Source organism: Culex pipiens, chromosome 3 (genome assembly GCF_016801865.2).
Source record: "Culex pipiens pallens isolate TS chromosome 3, TS_CPP_V2, whole genome shotgun sequence".
Taxonomy (NCBI): Eukaryota; Metazoa; Arthropoda; class Insecta; order Diptera; family Culicidae; genus Culex; species Culex pipiens.
Window position 1 is genome coordinate 23,769,054 of NC_068939.1, and position 19,874 is coordinate 23,788,927.

The 19,874-nt window shown below is 34.8% G+C and overlaps 1 protein-coding gene across 5 annotated transcripts in view; it reads right to left on the minus strand.

Moving 5' to 3' along the window:
- Positions 1–19,874, minus strand: part of LOC120420647 (uncharacterized) — a 31,705-nt gene that overhangs the window by 8,590 nt on the left and 3,241 nt on the right. The window contains exons 1-4 of one of the 5 annotated variants that reach the window (XM_039583727.2): positions 15,983–16,129; positions 13,450–14,967; positions 7,340–9,378; positions 1,969–3,558 (exon numbers count right to left, since the gene is read on the minus strand). In XM_039583727.2, the coding sequence (XP_039439661.1) occupies positions 3,464–3,558; positions 7,340–9,378; positions 13,450–14,750 (3,435 nt within the window). In that variant the 5' untranslated portion in view covers positions 14,751–14,967; positions 15,983–16,129 and the 3' untranslated portion in view covers positions 1,969–3,463. Of the gene's footprint in view, positions 1–1,968; positions 3,559–6,785; positions 7,080–7,339; positions 9,379–13,449; positions 14,968–15,408; positions 15,562–15,982; positions 16,130–19,874 lie in introns of those variants that run through there. The other 4 variants (XM_039583728.2, XM_052711192.1, XM_039583726.2 and 1 more) reach the window with 4 other exon arrangements.

Here is a 19,874-nt window from a genome sequence, read left to right on the forward strand (position 1 = left end):
GTCAAAGTCGAGGGACATAAACTTCAAAAAATATTTGCAACGTCCTTACTTTTTAAATTTAAAAATTTGAAAAATCTAAAAATTAAAAAAAATAATAAAAAATACTGCAATAAAATATTTAAATATTCAGAGATTCTGAATTTAGAGATACCGAAAATTTAAGAATTCTTAATGTCAAAACTTTAAAAATTCATTGAACTAATTAAAAATTTTAGATTCCAAAGTTTAAAGATCTAGAAATTTAAAGAAATTAAGCACAGTTCGTACTTGGTCATCTGAAGTCCTCGCTATAATTTCATATATAGCAGAAAATTCAATAATAAAAAACAGAAATTTAGAAATTCAACAAAACAAATATTCAAAAATAAAAATAAAATTTAATTTTATAAAAATAGAAAAACAAAATTTAATAAATAAAAAATTTAAAAATACAAACCCAAAAACTTAAAAATATAAAGCAGACATTCATAAATTTAGGAAAACAAAATTTAAAAAATCATTTATTAACTTAAAAAATAAAATAGAGAAATTCCAAACTATTTAATAATCTACAGACATAAATACAAAATTTAAATATTAAAGTACACTTAAATCGCAATGGTTTGACATCAACTGTTGTCAAACGAACGGGGCCACTATTTAATTTGACACTCCTTTTACACGGTGTTCACACACCCTACCAAACTTTTGTTTTGATAGTGTACGTGAGCGTCGTTTAAAAAGTGACAGTTCTTCACTTTTTAGTTTGACTTTGCCAAACCAACGGGTTAGAAACTAAAAAGTGTCAAACGAAAAAGTGACCAACCGCCGGGGGTTGAGAGTATTTGAAAATTGTACAGCTCAAAATTTAGAAAAAAATACAGCTAGAAATTTTAAAAGTTTAAAAAAATAGATATTTAAAAATTTGGAAAGCCAGGGATTTGAAATCCCTATAAAGAAAGTTCGTACTGAACTCTCCAAAGTCCGAATTTCAATCTTGATAATCGAATCGAGAAATTTTAGTTTTTCCCGAAAATATGACACTAACCGAAAATATTACTCAAAAAATACTACAAAATTACCTGATTTTCTGTAAATTAAGAAGGTGGCAAAAATGGCGTTATTTAAAAATTAAAAAATTTAATAATTCAGAAATTGAATGATTCAAAGTATTTGCGAATTTAGTGATTTAAAGAATTTAAGAATTTGCGGATGAAATATTTCAAGAATGCAAGAATTTAAGAATTCAAGAATTAAAGAATTAAAGAATTAAAGAATTAAAGAATTAAAGAATTAAAGAATTAAAGAATTAAAGAATTAAAGAATTAAAGAATTAAAGAATTAAAGAATTAAAGAATTAAAGAATTAAAGAATTAAAGAATTAAAGAATTAAAGAATTAAAGAATTAAAGAATTAAAGAATTAAAGAATTAAAGAATTAAAGAATTAAAGAATTAAAGAATTAAAGAATTAAAGAATTAAAGAATTAAAGAATTAAAGAATTAAAGAATTAAAGAATTAAAGAATCAAAGAATTAAAGAATTAAAGAATTAAAGAATTAAAGAATTAAAGAATTAAAGAATTAAAGAATTAAAGAATTAAAGAATTAAAAAATTAAAGAATTAAAGAATTAAAGAATTAAAGAATTAAAGAATTAAAGAATTAAAGAATTAAAGAATTAAAGAATTGAGGAATTAAAGAATTAAACAATTGAAGAAGTTAATAATTTACAAATTAAAGAATTTAAGTATTGAAGAATTTATTAATTTTAGATTTTTTTAGGAATTAGAACATTTAAGAATTTAGAAATTGTAAGGGAAATATATTTTTTTTAATTTGGAAAAAATTGTTTAAATTTTTGAGTTTTCAAATTATTTTTTAAAATTGCTGATTTTCAGCCCAAACAACAGCGCTGATTTCTTGGTGGAGGCTTCTTCGCCACACAATTTTATGCTTTCTTTTCGTTCATAGTAAAGTAAACACCCAAGAATTTGATTATTATAATTATTTTATTATTTCATATTAGTTTGATAATATTTGATCGATACTCACTGCAGCTGTCTAGGTCTCTCTTACTTTCCCTTACTATTTTCTAGACTTAACTATAATACAGGCTTGCTTTCTTCATGGGTTTCGAATAAATGTGTGTGTTTTGTTTTATGTCATCATCAGTTTTTTATCTTCTTTTTCAAATATTTGCTTAGATCATTTTGCTTTATTTCTTTCTTTGTTTGTTGTTTGCACGGTGTAACGGTATAATGCAATCATTTAATTGTTTAGTTTCATAATTACTTTAAATACATCTAGTTAGGATGTCCTCTCTCTTCCTCCTGCACATTACTAACAAACATTCAATTTCTTGCACGTTTTGAAACTGTCGCTCACCCCTCAGAGCGAAAAAATCAAACACTTTAACAGCATAATTTGTTTCCGGTTGCCTTGCTGTGATCGGCGGAAGAAGGAAATACCGTATAGTAAAGTTGGCTCACATGTACGCCCTTTCGTCTAGCTTTCAACAAATCTGAGGTGTGTCTTGTTTTGATTTTCTAACGATTAGTAGTTTCTTTTTTGTTTTGTTTATGCTGTAACAAACATTAGCTAAAGATTGCGTTTTCGGATTTAGGAAAAGAACGCTGGCTATTTCTTTACTTCACACATACTGAATTGGCTATTTCGTCACGAGCTGTGGCGCGCATTCGGCGTTGGAGATTCTTATAAAAAACGAGTTCCTTTTTTTTGTCGTGTGGGTGAACTGTTCTGGCTTCAAGTTTGATAGATGTTATACATAGAGTGGTTTGCAGTTTAAAATTGCTTCATTTGTTTGTTTTCCTAGCAGCTCGCTTAGTTTCCGCACTGTGCGGGGAATTTGATTTACTAGTTGTGTTGACTACACTACAAATACACGAAAATTTTGGATAGTTTTGCTTTCTCTTCCTCTTCTTTATTTATACTGGAATATTAATTTGAGAGAAAAGTACAGACTTTGTATCTTACAAACTTCGGTTGATTCGAAAATTGAAAAATAAAAACAAACCAGGCTTTTTTTCTGTAAGCAAAGGTCAAAATTTGTTGCATTTTTTAACTGGGAGGAAACAAAACAGTATAACATTCTGGTCTCGCCAGTCTAATTCCGTGTACTTTACAGGATTGCAAAAAAGAAAGGAAAATTGATTACTGCTAACAAAACGGTTCGGCGCAGATTAATTGAAAATTGAATAATAGCTATTATATGTAAATGGTACGAAAAAAAAAAAAAAGTAAACAGACATAGTTGAAACAGCTTGTTGTTATAACTATTTACAAGAAAATCAAAGTTTCTTCGCTGCCGAAGGTGTTCTTCGCGCTTCTCAACGCTGAGAATGTTGCCTTCTCCCGGAAGCTGTAGAGTAGTTGCGCCGTTCCATGGTGCTCCCGGCTCGAGCTGGAACAACCGACGGCGACGCCTGGCAGCAGCTGGCAGCTTTTCCTCCGCCGACCGTTGACGACTATCCCCGGCTGTACGTCCGGACCTGGTGGTCTCCCCGTCTCCCTCGCAGGCCAGCAACGACACCTCCGCCCTTGGCTACGGTTGCCGCTGGCCCTGTGGAGGAATACACAGACAACAGAGAGAGAGAGAGAGCGTGATGGGGACCGTGTGTTTGTGTAGAAACAACCGGACCGGGGAACCGACACGGACAGGACACAACACATTGTGGGAGGGAACCAAGGAGAGTGTGCTGACGCGTGTGGTGATTTTTTTTTCTCTGGAAGGTTGGTGTTACGGGAACGGGACCTCTGCGGTTCTGGGCGGGGGTTAGCTCCGTTCGGTTTGGTAATTTTACGCGGTTGAGCGGTCCAGTTAAAATCAGTCACTGGTTCAGTGCTTGCTGGGAAGTGTAATGATGCTTTTTGGTAGGAAATTGGCGAAAAACTTAGTCTTGGAAATCAAAAATTAAAAGATTTGCTCATTTCAACATTTTTTTAGAAACAACATCAGTTTCATAATAGTTAAGCAGGACAACGATTATCATCATCATCAATACTTTCGTTGAAAAGTGGACTTGGCTTTAATTTCAATCTTTTTTTTTGGTATTTTTGTTTCCAGTAAACTTGACTGCAACTGAACATAGCTTCAGTATAAGCTGAGTACGGAGCTCGGAAGTAAAAAACAGTGCACATTTTAAAAATATTTTTCAAATCTGAAATCCTAAAAAACATTAATTTAAAAATTGAAGATTCCAAAAATCTAAAATATTTAAATTTTAAAATTCAAAGAAATATGAAATTTCAAATGCTTTTAAAACTCATAAGTTCTCAAATTCTAATTCTGAAATTCAAAAAACCAAAAATTTTAAAATTCGAAAATTCAAAAAAATTATAATTCTAAAAATCAAAAATTCTTAAATTTTAAAATACTAAAATTCTAAAAAACTAAAATTCAAAAAATCTTTCAAAAATTCAAAAATTCTAAAATTCAAAAATTCAAAAATATAAAAATTCAGAAATTCAAAAAACCCAAAATTCAATAATTCAAAAATTCAGAAATTCAAAAAACCAAAAATTCAAAAATTCTAAAGTTCCAAAATTCAAAAATTCTAAAGTTCTAAAATTCTAAAATTCTAAAATGCTAAAATACTTAAATTCTTAAATTCTTAAATTCTTAAATTCTAAAATTCTAAAATTCTAAAATTCTAAAATTCTAAAATTCTAAAATTCTAAAATTCTAAAATTCTAAAATTCTAAAATTCTAAAATTCTAAAATTCTAAAATTCTAAAATTCTAAAATTCTAAAATTCTAAAATTCTAAAATTCTAAAATTCTAAAATTCTAAAATTCTAAAATTCTAAAATTCTAAAATTCTAAAATTCTAAAATTCTAAAATTCTAAAATTCTAAAATTCTAAAATTCTAAAATTCTAAAATTCTTAAATTCTAAAATTCTAAAATTCTAAAATTCTAAAATTCTAAAATTTTAAGATTCTAAAATTCTAAAATTCTAAAATTCTAAAATTCAAAATTCTAAATTTCTAAAATTCTAAAATTCTAAAATTCTAAAATTCTAAAATTCTTAAAATTCTAAAATTCTAAAATTCTAAAATACTAAAATTCTAAAATTCTAAAATTCTAAAATTCTAAAATTCTAAAATTCTAAAATTCTAAAATTCTAAAATTCTAAAATTCTAAAATTCTAAAATTCTAAAATTCTAAAATTCTAAAATTCTAAAATTCTAAAATTCTAAAATTCTAAAATTCTAAAATTCTAAAATTCTAAAATTCTAAAATTCTAAAATTCTAAAATTCTAAAATTCTAAAATTCTAAAATTCTAAAATTCTAAAATTCTTGAATTCTTATATTCTTATATTCTAAAATTCTAAAATTAAAAAAACTCCAAAATTTTTTAAAATCAAAAATTTAAAATTATACTTTTTTGAAATTTCAAATTTCTGATTTTTCTAGTTTTTCAAATGATTCATTTTAGATTGTTGCAATTTTAGAATGTTAGAATTTAACTTCACAATTTTAGGATTCTAAAACTTAAAGAATTTTAAAAATTAGAAATTTTTAATTTGGTTGACTAGGATTTTTTAATTAAAAAATATAGTTCAGTATTATTGAATTTAAGATTTCTAAAATATAAAATGTTGAATCCAAGAACTTTTAAACCAAGATTTTTTTAATCATTAAAATTTGAGTTTTGAAGAAATTTAAAATTTTAGAATTTAATACTTTAGATTTCGAGAAAATTCAAAGTTTAGAATTTAATATTTAAGATTTAAATAAAATTCAAAGCTTAGAATTTAATATTTAAGATTTGAATATAATTCAAAGCTTAGAATTTAAAATTTCAAAATTCTAAAGTTTCTTAAATATTAATGAATTTCTTCAAATCTAGAATATAAAATTCTAAAATTTCTTCAAATCTAAAATTTTAATAAATAAAAAAAATCTCGGTCTAAAAGATCTGAAATTCAAAATTTTAAATTAAAAATAATCTGAAATTCAAAAATCCTGAACTATATTTTTTTAATTCAAAAATCCTAATCAATCAAATTTTTAAAATTTGAAATTAAAAAAAAAATAAGTTTAAGAATACTAAAATTGTGTAGTCCTTAAATTCTAACATTCAAAAATTGCAACATCCTAAAATTAAAATAGTTAAAAAATTATAAAAATCAGAAATTTAAAAATTCCAAAACAGCATAATTTAAAAATTTTATGTTCAAAAAGTAAAATGAAAATTCATTTTTTTAAACAGTTCACACCTGATATTCCGAATTTTTATTTATAAATTTAAGAATTTTAATTTCATCGAGATACGCATTTTGAATATTCAAATAAAAAAAATCCAAAATGTTATAATTGATGTTTTTTATAGAACTTTGAATTTATAGTTTAATCAATTATTACATTTTTGAAATTTTGGATTTCAGAAAAAAATGTTTTGAGTTGCTCTTTTTAATTTATTTTTATTTTTTAAATTTCGAAGATTGGAAATATTTCTTTTTCCATTTTGAAATTATTGAAGAATTGAAATTTGAAACTTTTGGATATTAAGAATTTTTTAAGTTGTTTAATTGTTAAATGTTTAAATTTTGAAATGTTTGAATTCCTGAAATTTAAAATTTTGCAATCAATGAATAAATTCCTAGAATATTCAATGTGTGTATTTTTTGATTATTTTTTTAAATATTCAACTTTTCTCATAATTTTTTTCTATGATTTTCGGCTTTTTGAGTTTCTGCTCGCTCGCTTTTAAATTTCAGTTGAATTTAATTTAGCGTTTTTTAAGATCTTTTCGTAACTCTTTTCCTGACCGTTATTTTAGAGTATTTTATATCGCTTTTTTGAGTTCCGCACTAGTTGTCAGAATGTTCTACTTCAGAGTGTGTAGCAAATTTGTATTCTTCCCCTCTCCAAACACCGAACCAGTTTATCAGTCTTATCTTCTTCGTGTGGTGTGCGGAACTTTAACCGCGTTGATCCAAACCCACCGAACGAAGCAGGCTCCCCAAAGGGAAGCGACCCGAGAACCTCCGAAGCGCTCCCGTTCCCACCACCAACACCACCGAAGAGCAGAGAAGAGTGCGTCAGACAGGCGCTCTCAGACGAGCGAAAACGATCCTGGAAGTAGGCAGATAGAGAGAGAGAGAGAAAAACAAAAAAAAAACACGACGGGAAATTCCCCCGGCAAAAGTGGAATCGACCCCGCAAAAAGAGAAAGAGAGAGAAAGAAAAAAAGAACGAAAACGAAAAGAGAAAGAAAAACAAATTTTGAACAATTAGAGGCAGGTTTCGCATTTCACACATTCCTGGGCACAGATCTCGAGACACAGGGACGGGACAGAGAACACGTAGCGCCAGACGAAACGTTCAGCACTTACCTTTGACTTCGGCGAGCCGCTTCTTGGTACCGTTCTTGCGGCCAGCGGCCGTCAGCGCGCTTGGTTTCCGACCCCGCTTCACCTTGCACGGGCTGTAGTCCATGTCGCGGGTGTCATCGTCGTCGTAGAAGTCTTCCTCGTCGGCGACAAACGCGGAGGGGCGTTGCGATGGCGCAAGTGGTGGTGGCGGTGCTGGCGCTGCCGATGTCGTCTCACTGTGCCCATTGGTGGTGCCGTGAGTTGCCGAGGCGTTGTGCACGGAAGAGGAACGAGAGCTGTGGGACGCGACCGACCGGCTGCTGCTGGAGTAGGACCGCTTGGTACGTTTACGGGAAGATTTGCGCACAGCGCCGCCAGAACGACGATCTTCGGAAAAGTTCGAATTCGTGCTGCTGGCGCTGCTGCTTGCGGTAGACGCCGTGGACGCGATCGAGTTGGTCGACTGGCTTGAGCTGCAGGAACTGTCGTCCACCCGGTAGTCTTCGTCGTCGCTGTAGCGCTTGCGCGGTGACCGTTTGGACTTTTTCAGCGCCAAATCGTCGTGGTACTTGGCACTCCGGTCAGTCGGTCGTATCCGCTCGCGCAGACCCGACTTGCGGCGCTTCAGCAACAGAAACTTTTGCTGCGACAACGGCACGTCGTGCGAAGAATCGTCCACGTCTCCGTAGTACGGCTTGTTGTTGTTGTTGTTATTTCTGGCTATCACAGGAACTTTTGTATTGTTGTCAGCGTTGGCGGATTTTGAGTGTTTCGACCGGGACTTGGGCTGATCCCGGTTCAGTCTTGGGCGGCCACGTTTCTTCTTTTTGCGCGCATCTCGGCTATCGTTCTCCGAGCTGTCCTGATCGTTAAAGTCACTGTCCTGCTGGTCACTGCTCTCCGAGTGCAGCACTCTCCTCCGACCCTTACCCTTCTGCTGTACCACTTCCGAGTGGTCCGAGCCAGTATCTTCCTCAACTTCTTCCTCCTGCTGCTCCATCTCCTCTTCCTGTTCTTCCTCCCCGTCAACGTCGTCATTTCCGGAGTCCGCTTCCGATGCCGCGTCGGAACGAACACTCTCATTATCACTACCATCTTCCTCGACCTCTTCTTCCTCCTCCTCCTCTTCCTTCTGCTCCCCATCTTCACTTCCATCGTCCTCATTCTGCTCCTCTTCCACCTCTTCCTCAACAACCTCCGCTTTCTCCTCATCGGGCGGTTCTTTCACCCCGTTGCCACAATTCCTCTCCCGTATCACATCCCGTATCAGCTGCGACTGTCGCTTCCTCAAGATGTCCATCATCGGTTTCGTGTAGCCCCGGATGTAGCCCTCAGTCTCGGTGTACTCCAGCCCACCACCGCCAACCCCACTCTCCCGCTTATTCTCCAACTCTCGAATCGCGTACGTCGGATTGCCGCTGTACTTGATCACAACCTCCTCGACCAGGTCGGCCCGCTCGAACTCCTTCTCGGCACGTTCCCGCGCAATCTGGTCCGGATCGGTGCTCAGAATCTCCGACCACGAGAACGGTTTCTCCTTCTTGGCAGTGCTGGTCGCCCCATTCCGAGCCGTCCCGTTGTTGCCCGGCGTGCGGGTGCTGTCCCGCTTCGAGCGCAGGTTCTTCGGCGAGGTCGTCTTGTTGTGCAGGGTGCTCTCCCGGTACGGCAGCACGCCCATCTTCATCAGCGACTTGACGTGGTTGATTTTGTTGGTGATCTCCGCCTCGTCCTGGGCCGTCAACGGTTCGCTCAGCTTCACGATGTTGTGCACGTTCAGCTTGAGGTACGGACCGCACGGCTTCTGGCCGAGCCGACGCAGCTCCTGGCAGAACAGCGACCGCAGAAACTCGTAGTCTGGCCGGTCGTCGTAGTTCAGCCCGCCGACGTAGTGCAGAAACTCGCCCAGGTATTTCGGACAGTCCTCGCCGTAGATCAGCTTGAGCATCTCGCGCACGTCCGTCATGAAGTACTCCTTCATGCGGTGCACCTGCTCCGGCTGGTTGAGCATTTTCTCGTCCTTCCACGGCAGGAAGCCCCGGCTCCAGTAGATGAGGTTGTAGCTGAAAGCGGGACGGGGATGTTAATGAATGGTTTGCAAGTAAAATTCAAAAACTCAAAAATTCTAAAAATTAAAAATTCTGTAATTAAAATATCAAAAAATAATGCTATTTTAATTCAAAAATTTCAAATAAGAATTGCAAAGTTCAATATTCTAACATTTGAAATTTAAAAATTTCTCATATTCTAAGTTAAAAACATTCAAAAAAATTCGACATTCTAAATTTTTAAATTCTACAATTTTAAGATCCTAAATTCTAAAATTTATAAAATGAGCAACTCTCTGCGAAATCGGTCTTTTTTTAAGAATTTTAATTTTTGTATTTTTTAATTCGACTGAAACTTTTTTGGTGCCTTCGGTATGCCCAAATAAGCCATTTTGCATCATTATTTTGTCCATATAATTTTCCATACAAATTTGGCAGCTGTCCATACAAAAATGATGCATGAAAATTCAAAAATCTGTATATTTTGAAGAAATGTTTTGATGAATTTGGTATCTTCGGCAAAGTAGGTATGGATATGGACTACACTGGAAAAAAATGATACACGGTAAAAATTTTTTGGTGATTTTTAGTTTAACTTTTTGTCACTCAAACTTGATTAGCAAAAAAAAACAATTTTAATTTTTTTTTTCATTTACGGGTTGATGCCAACTTATCAGAAATTTCCAGAATGGGCAAAAAATCTTTGGCCGAGTTATAAATTTTTGAAACAATACTGATTTTTCAAAAAATCGAAATATCTGTCGCAAAAATTTTACAGCTTAATTTTTCGATATAGTCGCAGTTATTTATTTTTTTTAATTAGTGCCCATGTTTGCCCACTATTGAAAAAAATATTTTTGTGAAGCTGAAAAAATCTCTACATTTTGCTTTTTTGAATTTTGTTGATACGATTCTTATTTGCTGAGATATTGTAATACAAAGATTTAAAAACTTGTAATTCGTACTATTTGTCAAATTTGTAAAACTTGTAAGATTCGTAAAATTTGAAAAAAAATAAATTCTTAATTTTTTAATTCCTAAATTCCTAAATTCTTTAACTCTTAAATTCTTAAAATTCTAAAATTCTAAAATTCTTGAATTCTTGAATTTTTACATTCTTACATTCTTGCATTCTTACATTCTTGCATTCTTAAATTGTTAAATTGTTAAATTCTTAAATCCTTAAATCCTTAAATTCTAAAATTCTAAAATTCTAAAATTATTAAATTCTTAAATTCTTCAATTCTTAAATTCTTAAATTCTTAAATTCTTAAATTCTTAAATTCTTAAATTCTTAAATTATTAAATTCTTAAATTCTTAAATTCTTAAATTCTTAAATTCTAAAATTCTAAAATTCTAAAATTCTAAAATTCTAAAATTCTAAAATTCTAAAATTCTAAAATTCTAAAATTCTAAAATTCTAAAATTCTAAAATTCTAAAATTCTAAAATTCTAAAATTCTAAAATTCTAAAATTCTAAAATTCTAAAATTCTAAAATTCTAAAATTCTAAAATTCTAAAATTCTAAAATTCTAAAATTCTAAAATTCTAAAATTCTAAAATTCTAAAATTCTAAAATTCTAAAATTCTAAAATTCTAAAATTCTAAAATTCTAAAATTCTTAAATTCTTAAATTCTTAAATTCTTAAATTCTTAAATTCTTAAATTCTTAAATTCTTAAATTCTTAAATTCTTAAATTCTTAAATTCTTAAATTCTTAAATTCTTAAATTCTTAAATTCTTAAATTCTTAAATTCTTAAATTCTTAAATTCTTAAATTCTTAAATTCTTAAATTCTTAAATTCTTAAATTCTTAAATTCTTAAATTCTTAAATTCTTAAATTCTTAAATTCTTAAATTCTTAAATTCTTAAATTCTTAAATTCTTAAATTCTTAAATTCTTAAATTCTTAAATTCTTAAATTCTTAAATTCTTTATTTCTTAAATTCTTAAATTAAGACTCGATTGAAAATTTATTTTTCTTGATACCCAGCTATGGGAGAGAATCATGGCAACATCCATCAAACAAAAACAAACTAATGTCAAACACCCTTCAAAGCTTTGTTTTGCCAAGAAAAAAGTCTATACAAGCCATGAGAAAGTGAAATTATTGACAACCGGAAGAGATTTTTAATGCAAACAGAATCAAAGGGACCGTCGAGGAAGAGATCCTTCAAGCAAGGGAAAATATCGAGGAATGAAGATAATTGAAGTATGCAGATTGAAGGGACTGAAGAATTCATCGATAGATGGGGAATTATTGATATCGAGAAGACAGCTAGAGAGTCGATTGTACTATTATTTTTTTCGTTGGCTTTTTGAAGTATATACATTTTGATATTTTTTTTTTAAATTATATTTGTGTTTTAATTATTTTGAATATCTTAGATATCAAAATTTTTGTTACATTCTAAATTTTCGAAATAAAAAAAAACAGTTTTTTTTTAAATTTTTTATAATATTGATTGAAGTTTTTTTTTTTATTTTTAGGTTTTTACAAATTATAAGAATTTTTAGTTTTATTTTTTAGAAATTAAATTTTGTATGTTTGATTTTAATGAAACTTTGTAGATGCACCGTACCTTGTGAATAGATTTTCTGATCGAATTGGTGTCTTTGGCAAAGTTTTCTGTTGTAAATTGGACTTTTCCGAGAAAAGCGATTTCCTGATTTATTTTATTTGCCCAACAAACTTTTTATTTGTTTTCTAAATTTTGGTTTTAGGTGACTAAAAAAGGCATTTTTTGCGCTTAGTCAATAAACTAAATTCTGTAATTCTGTAATTTCGGAATACATTCGTCCGGCTTCAGCTGAAGATTCATGCTGTCCCATGTTGCATGTTCGAGTGTAGACCTACGGAAAACCTTGCCGCGAGGAGAGGTGAGTGCGCTTAGTCAATAAACTAAATTGCAGAAAAAAATTTCAGCCTTTCGTTTTTTTTGCTGGGTTGCCTTTCCTTCATAAAATATTACTAAATAGCAAAAATGAACATTTTCCTGAAAAATTTACTCATACTTTTACATAAAAACGGAGCGATTCATCAGAAAAAAATATTAATATAAGGCATTTTCGATTACAAACTTGTCTCTGTATCTAAAACTGATTATAGAGCTTTATGACGTTTCGCGAACGCACACTAGCGCACCATCTGATTTTGCTGGCCGGACAAAATTTAACCTCAATCTTTTTTGTGTACGTACACGCAATACATGCGCACGTAGGAACCTCTATTGATATTTAGGTTGACATTAGTTTCGATTTCCAGAGTTTTTTTTATAAGGTTCTATAAACATATGAAAGACAATAGTTTATAGGTCCTTTTTTTTTAAAAAAAACTCCTGATTTGCATTTGGGACCATCCATAAACCACGTGGACACTTTTTTGGGAATCTTTTACCCCCCCCCCCCCCCCCATCGTGGACAATTGTCCATACAAAAAAAAAACTTTTTTGTATGGATCGTGGACAATCGCCATACCCCCCCCCCACCCTCCCCCCCCCCCCTAAAGTGTCCACGTGGTTCATGGATGGTCCCTTTCCAAATATCATTAAAAAAAAATAATCTCCTGTTCGAGAATTTTAAACTCTTGCGCATTAGATGTCTTTTAATGTTTCAAAAATTACAAAAATACGTATTTTGGGTATTCACTTTTAGCGATACATTTTTTAAATAAAAAATCGAGATATTTTTTTTCAATTTTCTGAAAAATTCAGCTCAATTTTTGGTCTGTTATGTTGGATTAACTTTTGTATTATTGGTTTTTTTAACTTAGTTTTTTTTAATTGTTAAAGTTTATCTAATAATTATTGTTCGATTTTTCAAAGACTTTTCTGTTTTTTTTACTAGCTTGTTTTATTTTTATAAATTTTATTAAATTGTTCGAATTTCTTTTCAATTTGTTTTTATACTCTTCCGTGCATTATTCATTCTAACGCAACACACAAGCGGTTGCAAACGGGTAGCCTATAGCAATTTCGTTCGCATTCTTAAATTTTATCTTGAAATTTTCGTTATGCGGAATTTGTACTGTTAGACAACCCCTGATAAATAACAAAATTACAACCGGAATCAAATCAAAAACTCACCCCAAACACTCCAAATCGCTGCGCCTCGCGTGCGCCCCCATGTGCGCATCCCGCGACGTGTACTCCAGCGTCCCGTCGTGCGCCCTCCGCTGGTCCATGCAGAACGGCCGGTGCTGCCCGGTGCTGTCGATAAACTTGGACGCGAGCCCAAAATCAATCAGATGAATGCGCTCCTCCATCACGACGTCCTGGGCCACCTTGGGTTCCGCGGCGACAAACGCCGCGCCGTTCCGGCTGACCTGGACGTCGATTTGCTTGAAGTTTTCGCTCACGTTCTTGGTGGTGATGGTGTAGAAGAAGGACTTGCTGGCGTCGCCGTCCTTGCGCTTGCTGCGCTTCTTCTTGCCGTTTTTGCCGTCCGCCGCTTCTTCGTCGCTGTCGTCGCGGTAGACGATGTTCTTGAGGGGGCGCAGGTAGTGGCTCTTGACCATGTCCTTGTAGGTGCCGGACGTGACGAACTCGTCGGAGCCGTTGCGACACGAGCGGACCGGGTTGGAGCCGCTGAAGTCGGTGGGCGCTTTTTTTGTTAGGACTGTGGGCGTGCTGGTGAGGCCGTTGTGGCCGTTGACGGTGTTTTTGTGCTTTTTCTGCTTGGCCGGGGGGGTTGGCGCGGGGGGTTCTTCCTGGAAGCATTTGGAGCTTTTGAGGTCGAGCAGGGCTGAGGCTGGGACTTTGCCGATCATGAGGTTTTCCGCTTTGATGTCCGAGTGGACGTAACCTTTGTCGTGCAGGTGCTCGAGCACGTCGAGGATTTGGAGCGCGATGACGGGCACGCTGGCCGGGTCGACGCGACGGTTCTTGATGAGCGAGTGGAGATCGCGCTGGTAGCGCTTTAGGATGAGGAAGCGGTACCGTTCGTTCTTGAAGTAGTGCGAGCCGGACGCGATGTACTCGGGCATGCCGGCGGGGATCTCGTTGGAGTCGGTGCGCTTGGCGGTGTTGAGCAGCGCGTGAATCTCCACAAACAGCGGTCCGTTCGAGTGGGGTTCGATCTTGACCACGTACTTGGCGTTCTCGCTCGTAACCGGCTTGAAGACGTTATCCGAGGCTAGGAAGATCTCCCCGAAGCTGCCCTTGCCGATGGGTTTTCCGATGCGCCAGTCTTTTAGTGCCAAATCCGTCAGAATGGTACCGTCCACAAACTCGCGCGTCAGCGTAAAGCTCATGTTCAGCGCCGGGCTGCAACTCATCGGGCTCATCTCGACGAACGGCGAAACCGCCGCCGCCGTCGCCACCTTCTGCCGCTTCTGGGGCGTCTCGAACTGATCGCCGCCATGGTCCACGACGTGTCGTTTGCCCATGTTGTGTGGAAATTTGATTCGAGTGCGCGCACGGCAGCGAACTGGAACGCGAAAACGCTTTCAATGTCCCACAGTCGTTACTACTTGTTGTTGGGTTTCTTTTGCTTTTGCTGATGTTTTTCTCGCTCTACGCTGCGTACACTCTTCTTCTGGGTTTGTTGAGGTATTGGTGCGGTATCTGTGTTGTCTCGTTACGCGATTGTATGAGTTACTTCCACTGAAGAAGAGAAGAGGTGAGAAAAATAAAACAAGAAACGATTAGTGATGGACGGCAGGTTTTATGCTCTGCTTAAGGTATGGAATAAATTTCGCACTTGGGAAATGGTTTCAAGACCTGGATATGAGGAGATAATTGCACAAAAATTCCCTAAAAAGTATCTGGATGAATCATGTTACTACCTAGAAGTAATCCCTCAAAGTCCATACCACTCGATGAGTAACCGTCGTGGAAACTTTTGGCAATATCAAAACAGTTACTGGCCACAGTAAACTTCCATTAAATTTCGTTAAACCGACGTAATCCTGCCACCAACACAACCAACCCTCAATCTCTTCCCCTACACACAGATGTTTTCCTAGAATGCACTTTTCGCACTGCTCAAATTGCACTTTCTTCTGGGTCACCAACGAATTCTCTTATCAGCGATTCTCGACTTACTTTCAACACACAACAACGCGTCTAACGGTCTCTGCCGCCTGTGGGAAGGTCACTGTTCCGATTCCAACACTGGTGAATCTCGAATAATCCATGAACCTACGGCCGTCGATGGCCACGACAAGGAAAATGGTAGCCAGCCAGCCACCGTCGATGTCTCTCGCGCACGAACGACACCGAAAAAAACAGGGGAAGAGTGAGTACAACAGCAGCGAAAAAAAAAAAGAAGTTGGAAAAGACTCGCGACGACTGTGCGTACATATACGAAGATGACGGCGGCCGTAGGGGAGGCTGGCCAAGCGGTTTCCGGATGACCTTGTCGAAAGGCGTGCACAGGTCGGGTGGTTCCGGACAAGTTGAACCCCGTTGCACAATCTTCAAGAGATTACGGTACTTGGATCAGCTGATGGTTCCGACGTAAATGTCACTCCATGTTCAAACTTCGAAATTCCAAAATTCGGTTTCGAGGTGGATCGATAAACAGGAAGAATCGTAACTCCCCTAAAACTGACCAAGATGGCCCCATCCACCGTGTGGGAGATCCCACCAACCAATCTCCAAACTTCTAATATCTCACCTTACCGATTCAGATCGATACTTCACCCACAACTCATTGTGACTTTCACTGTTTGTTTTGGTTTTGTGTTTAGCAAACTTTTCAATCAACTCGAGTCCAAAAACAGTCTAAAACTTCTTTGCTTCATGCTGATCTGTCAGTTTTTTGAATGAGTGGCCAAGACATTGCACACACACTCTGAACGACTGTCAAGATTTTGCCCCATCTCTTCCTCTTTCGGTCGAGCTCTCTTCACACTGCATGAACGCCAGCCAGAGCCCAGAGCCAGACAGCCGTTCCCCGTTACCGTTGCGTGTCTGCGTGTGCTGCTGCTTGGTCTGGCGGCGATGGCGGCCAGGCCGCTAGTGTGGTCCAAATTGAATCGAAATGTTAGGAATTTCCTGTTTTCAACTTTTTTTATATATATTTTAATTTTATTGTTTTATTTGACAGTCTTTAAGCAACCATTTGTTTAAAATTGATTTTAGTAAATCTAACCTGCATTTTTATATGTTTGAAAAAAAAAACCTTCAATGGAAAAAGTAGGTAGGTCTTAAAATGAAGTTTACATTGCTGACATTATTGTTTACAGTGATAAAGCTTATTTTTCTGAGTACAATGACCCTTTGCACGACCACAAAGAGTTTAAAATGGATTTTTAAATCAATTTTGAAAAAATTAACCTCATGGTCCGTCTTGACAGAAAAACTCCTATTTGACAGCTCGACCATAGTTAATCCTCTGCCTGTGTGGATCAATCGGACCGCGCACTGGACTCACAATCTAGAGGTCGCTGGTTCGAATCCCGAGGCGGACGCAAAAAATTCTAAGTGTAAAACATAGGTATTCGGTGCCCTCTCCCCGTGCCATACCTTCACACTTAGGAGACCCGGGAGGCGGAGTCTGGTCGCAAAAAGAACGATACACACCTGTGGACCGACGAAACCGCAAGGTTTAAGAGGGCCACATTATAAGGTGTTACGTCGATTCCGTTTATAGTTAATCCATCGAAAAAATGTTGTCTTTTCCAAAAATAACTTTTTTTGCATTAAAATTAAAAAGTGATCAGAAATGGGTTTTAATCGTGTTTTTTACCGTTGTACATAAAAATTTACATTGGGCTTTAGTACTCAATTGCCTTTGATATGTATAGTTACAGTTTAAAAAAACCTTACTTAATCCACCTTCAGGTGGTTGGTGCCTTCCTCACAAATTTTGATCAAAATTTTTGAAATCCGGCCTCAAAAAAAGTTCATTAAAAACACTAAAGTACTTATAACTTTAGATAGGGTTGTCAGATCTTTAATCTTTTTGACTTGACCTTTCCACTTTTGATTACCTATCCAACGATAGGTCGCATGATAGATCTGGACAACTTTTTCATCAAAATATTTGAGATCCGGCCTCAAAAAAGTGTATAAATAGCACTTAAGTGCTCATACATTTTGATGGGGTTGTCAGATCTTCAATCTTTTGAACGCGTTGGAAAGGTCGTCCAAATACCTTTCTAACAATATATAGCATGACGGGGTTTCTTACAAAACCACCCTTTTTCACAATATTTCAAACTCTAGCCAAATTGTTTTTTTAAGCATAACTTTTGTAGTACTTTTTTTAACTTCATAATATTATCTAGGGTCTTGTAGAACTCTAAGACAGATCGAATGAGGCCAGAACGGTCCAAATCGGTTCATCCAGTCCAGAGATAATCGTGTGCATATTTTTCGGTGCACGGACTTACAGACATTTGTTTAGGATTTGATTCTGAGTCGATAGGTATACGTGAAGGTGGGTCTACGAGGTCAAATAAAGAAGTTCATTTTTCGAGTGATTTTATAGCCTTTCTTCATTGAGATGAGGAAGGCAAAAACCTAAAATGTCTAATATTTGATTTTTGCTGGAACATAGTAAATTTGCAGCTTTAAATCTTTTTCTTTTGTGTCTTTCCACAGTTAGCTAACTTGTATTCAACTTTTAACAATTTATTACATACTATTATATAAAATCTAAATCTTTCTGTGCTATCTGGAGTTTTTTTATTTATTTTTTTTTTTTGAAAAGGTCCAATAAACCAAATACCCAGTTTTTGCTTTTTGGGTGTTTTCAAAACCGCCTTGAGTTAGGGGTATTTAAAAACACCTAAAAAGCAAAAACTAAAAATTTGGCTTATTGGACCCTAAAAAAAAAAAAACTCCAGATATTTACTTTAATCGCCTTAAATATGTTTTTTCTGTAGTCTTTTTAAATAATTTGTAATCATTTACCGAAAGTTTGAATTGTCTTTTAAAGAGATACTAAGTCTTAATTGCTCTCCTTAAGATCGATCGACTGTTTCGTTATTAAACATTATTCCCAATTTTGAAAATTTTCATACGCTTTTCTGGAATGAATATTTTGTACGGATATACTGAGCTCTTGGTAGCGATATCTCTCTCTCTCTATCTCTCTCTCTCTTTCTCTTGATGTATCGAATTCAAATCTAATAGGTACTTTTCAGAAATTTGAAGGTGTCTTTGATAACAGATTCTGCGCTCCTAATAGCTTGACGAGACCTTTTGAAAAAATCAACTAATTTTATCCTTTGCACACCTTCTTAGCCGTAAGCAAACATCACCGGAAAATTGGGTGTTAGTAGAGGGTGACGAGCGGGAATTCCCGGGAAATTGACCATTTTTGGACCTCTCGATTCCCGGGAAATTCGGTCGAGACCCCCGGGAAATTTAAACTTATAAATATCGAAGCAAAATTATACAAACTAATCAGAAAAACATACGAAATTTTTTAAAAATTGAATGTCCAATGTTCGATGTTCAAGTTCGAATAAACCAATGTTTCTGTTATCTTCTTATTCAGAAAGTGTAAATTTTAACTTGTCTAAAATTCCAATAACTATAATTTAGAGAAGCCAAAAAAAGGTGGACCCCAAAATTTACCTTAAAAAATATTAAGCAGTTACACCCCAGATATGAAATCAAATGTTTTATTTTCAAATATATTTTTTTCTAATTATTTGTAAAAGGGAAAAGCTTTTTCAAGTTAAGTTCATTTTCCATATCTTCTCTTGACCATAGCAATCCAATCTAGTTTTTTTTGTGTGAACATTAGGGTTTTCCTGATAACTGTAAATATTTCTTCTATTTAATGTTGCACTTAAAAATTACAAAAAAAAAACAATTTAATTTGTTGTTTTGAGTCGTTGTTTATCATATCGCAAAATTCCCGATAATGGGAAATTATATGTAAGCTATATTAGTTATTTTTTTTTACAAAAATTTAATAACTAGTTTAATACCCTTTTGAAAAATCAATCAGTGCGAATTAAGATTCGTAAATATTTTAAACTACAATTTTGAGTCTTAAAAAACTCAAGAAACGATTTTGTTTTTGCAGATTCAGAAAAAAAATCGAAAGTTTTATATAGTTCCTCAAAACAATGAGGCTGCTTAAATTAACGTTTCTTAGAATTAGTATGAATTAACAGTAACTAAATCATTTAAAAGAAACAAATTTATTACTTTTCATTTTAAATTTTTGACACCGTTGGCGTAGTAAAAAAAAATCCCGGGTCCCGGAAATTCCCGGGAAATTGCCAAGTTCAACTCTCGATTCCCGGGAAATTGAAAATCTCGAGAATCGTCACCCTCTAGGGGTTAGCATCAGGGCAGTTGATAGAATGCTTTCAGGGGAAAAGTATTTTAAAAAAATAGCATAAATTTTGCATTTAAGGGGATACGGGACGATCTTAGGGAAGGCAGTTCTCACGAAACTCCTATCCTATGGGCCAAATATTCAATATTACGCCCTTTAAAAGTGTTAGTCTTGGTTTAAAAATTTTAAAAATATTTTTTTCAAAAAGATCGGAAAATTTTACGAATGTTTCATATTTTAACATTGTAAATCGCACCGTTAGTTG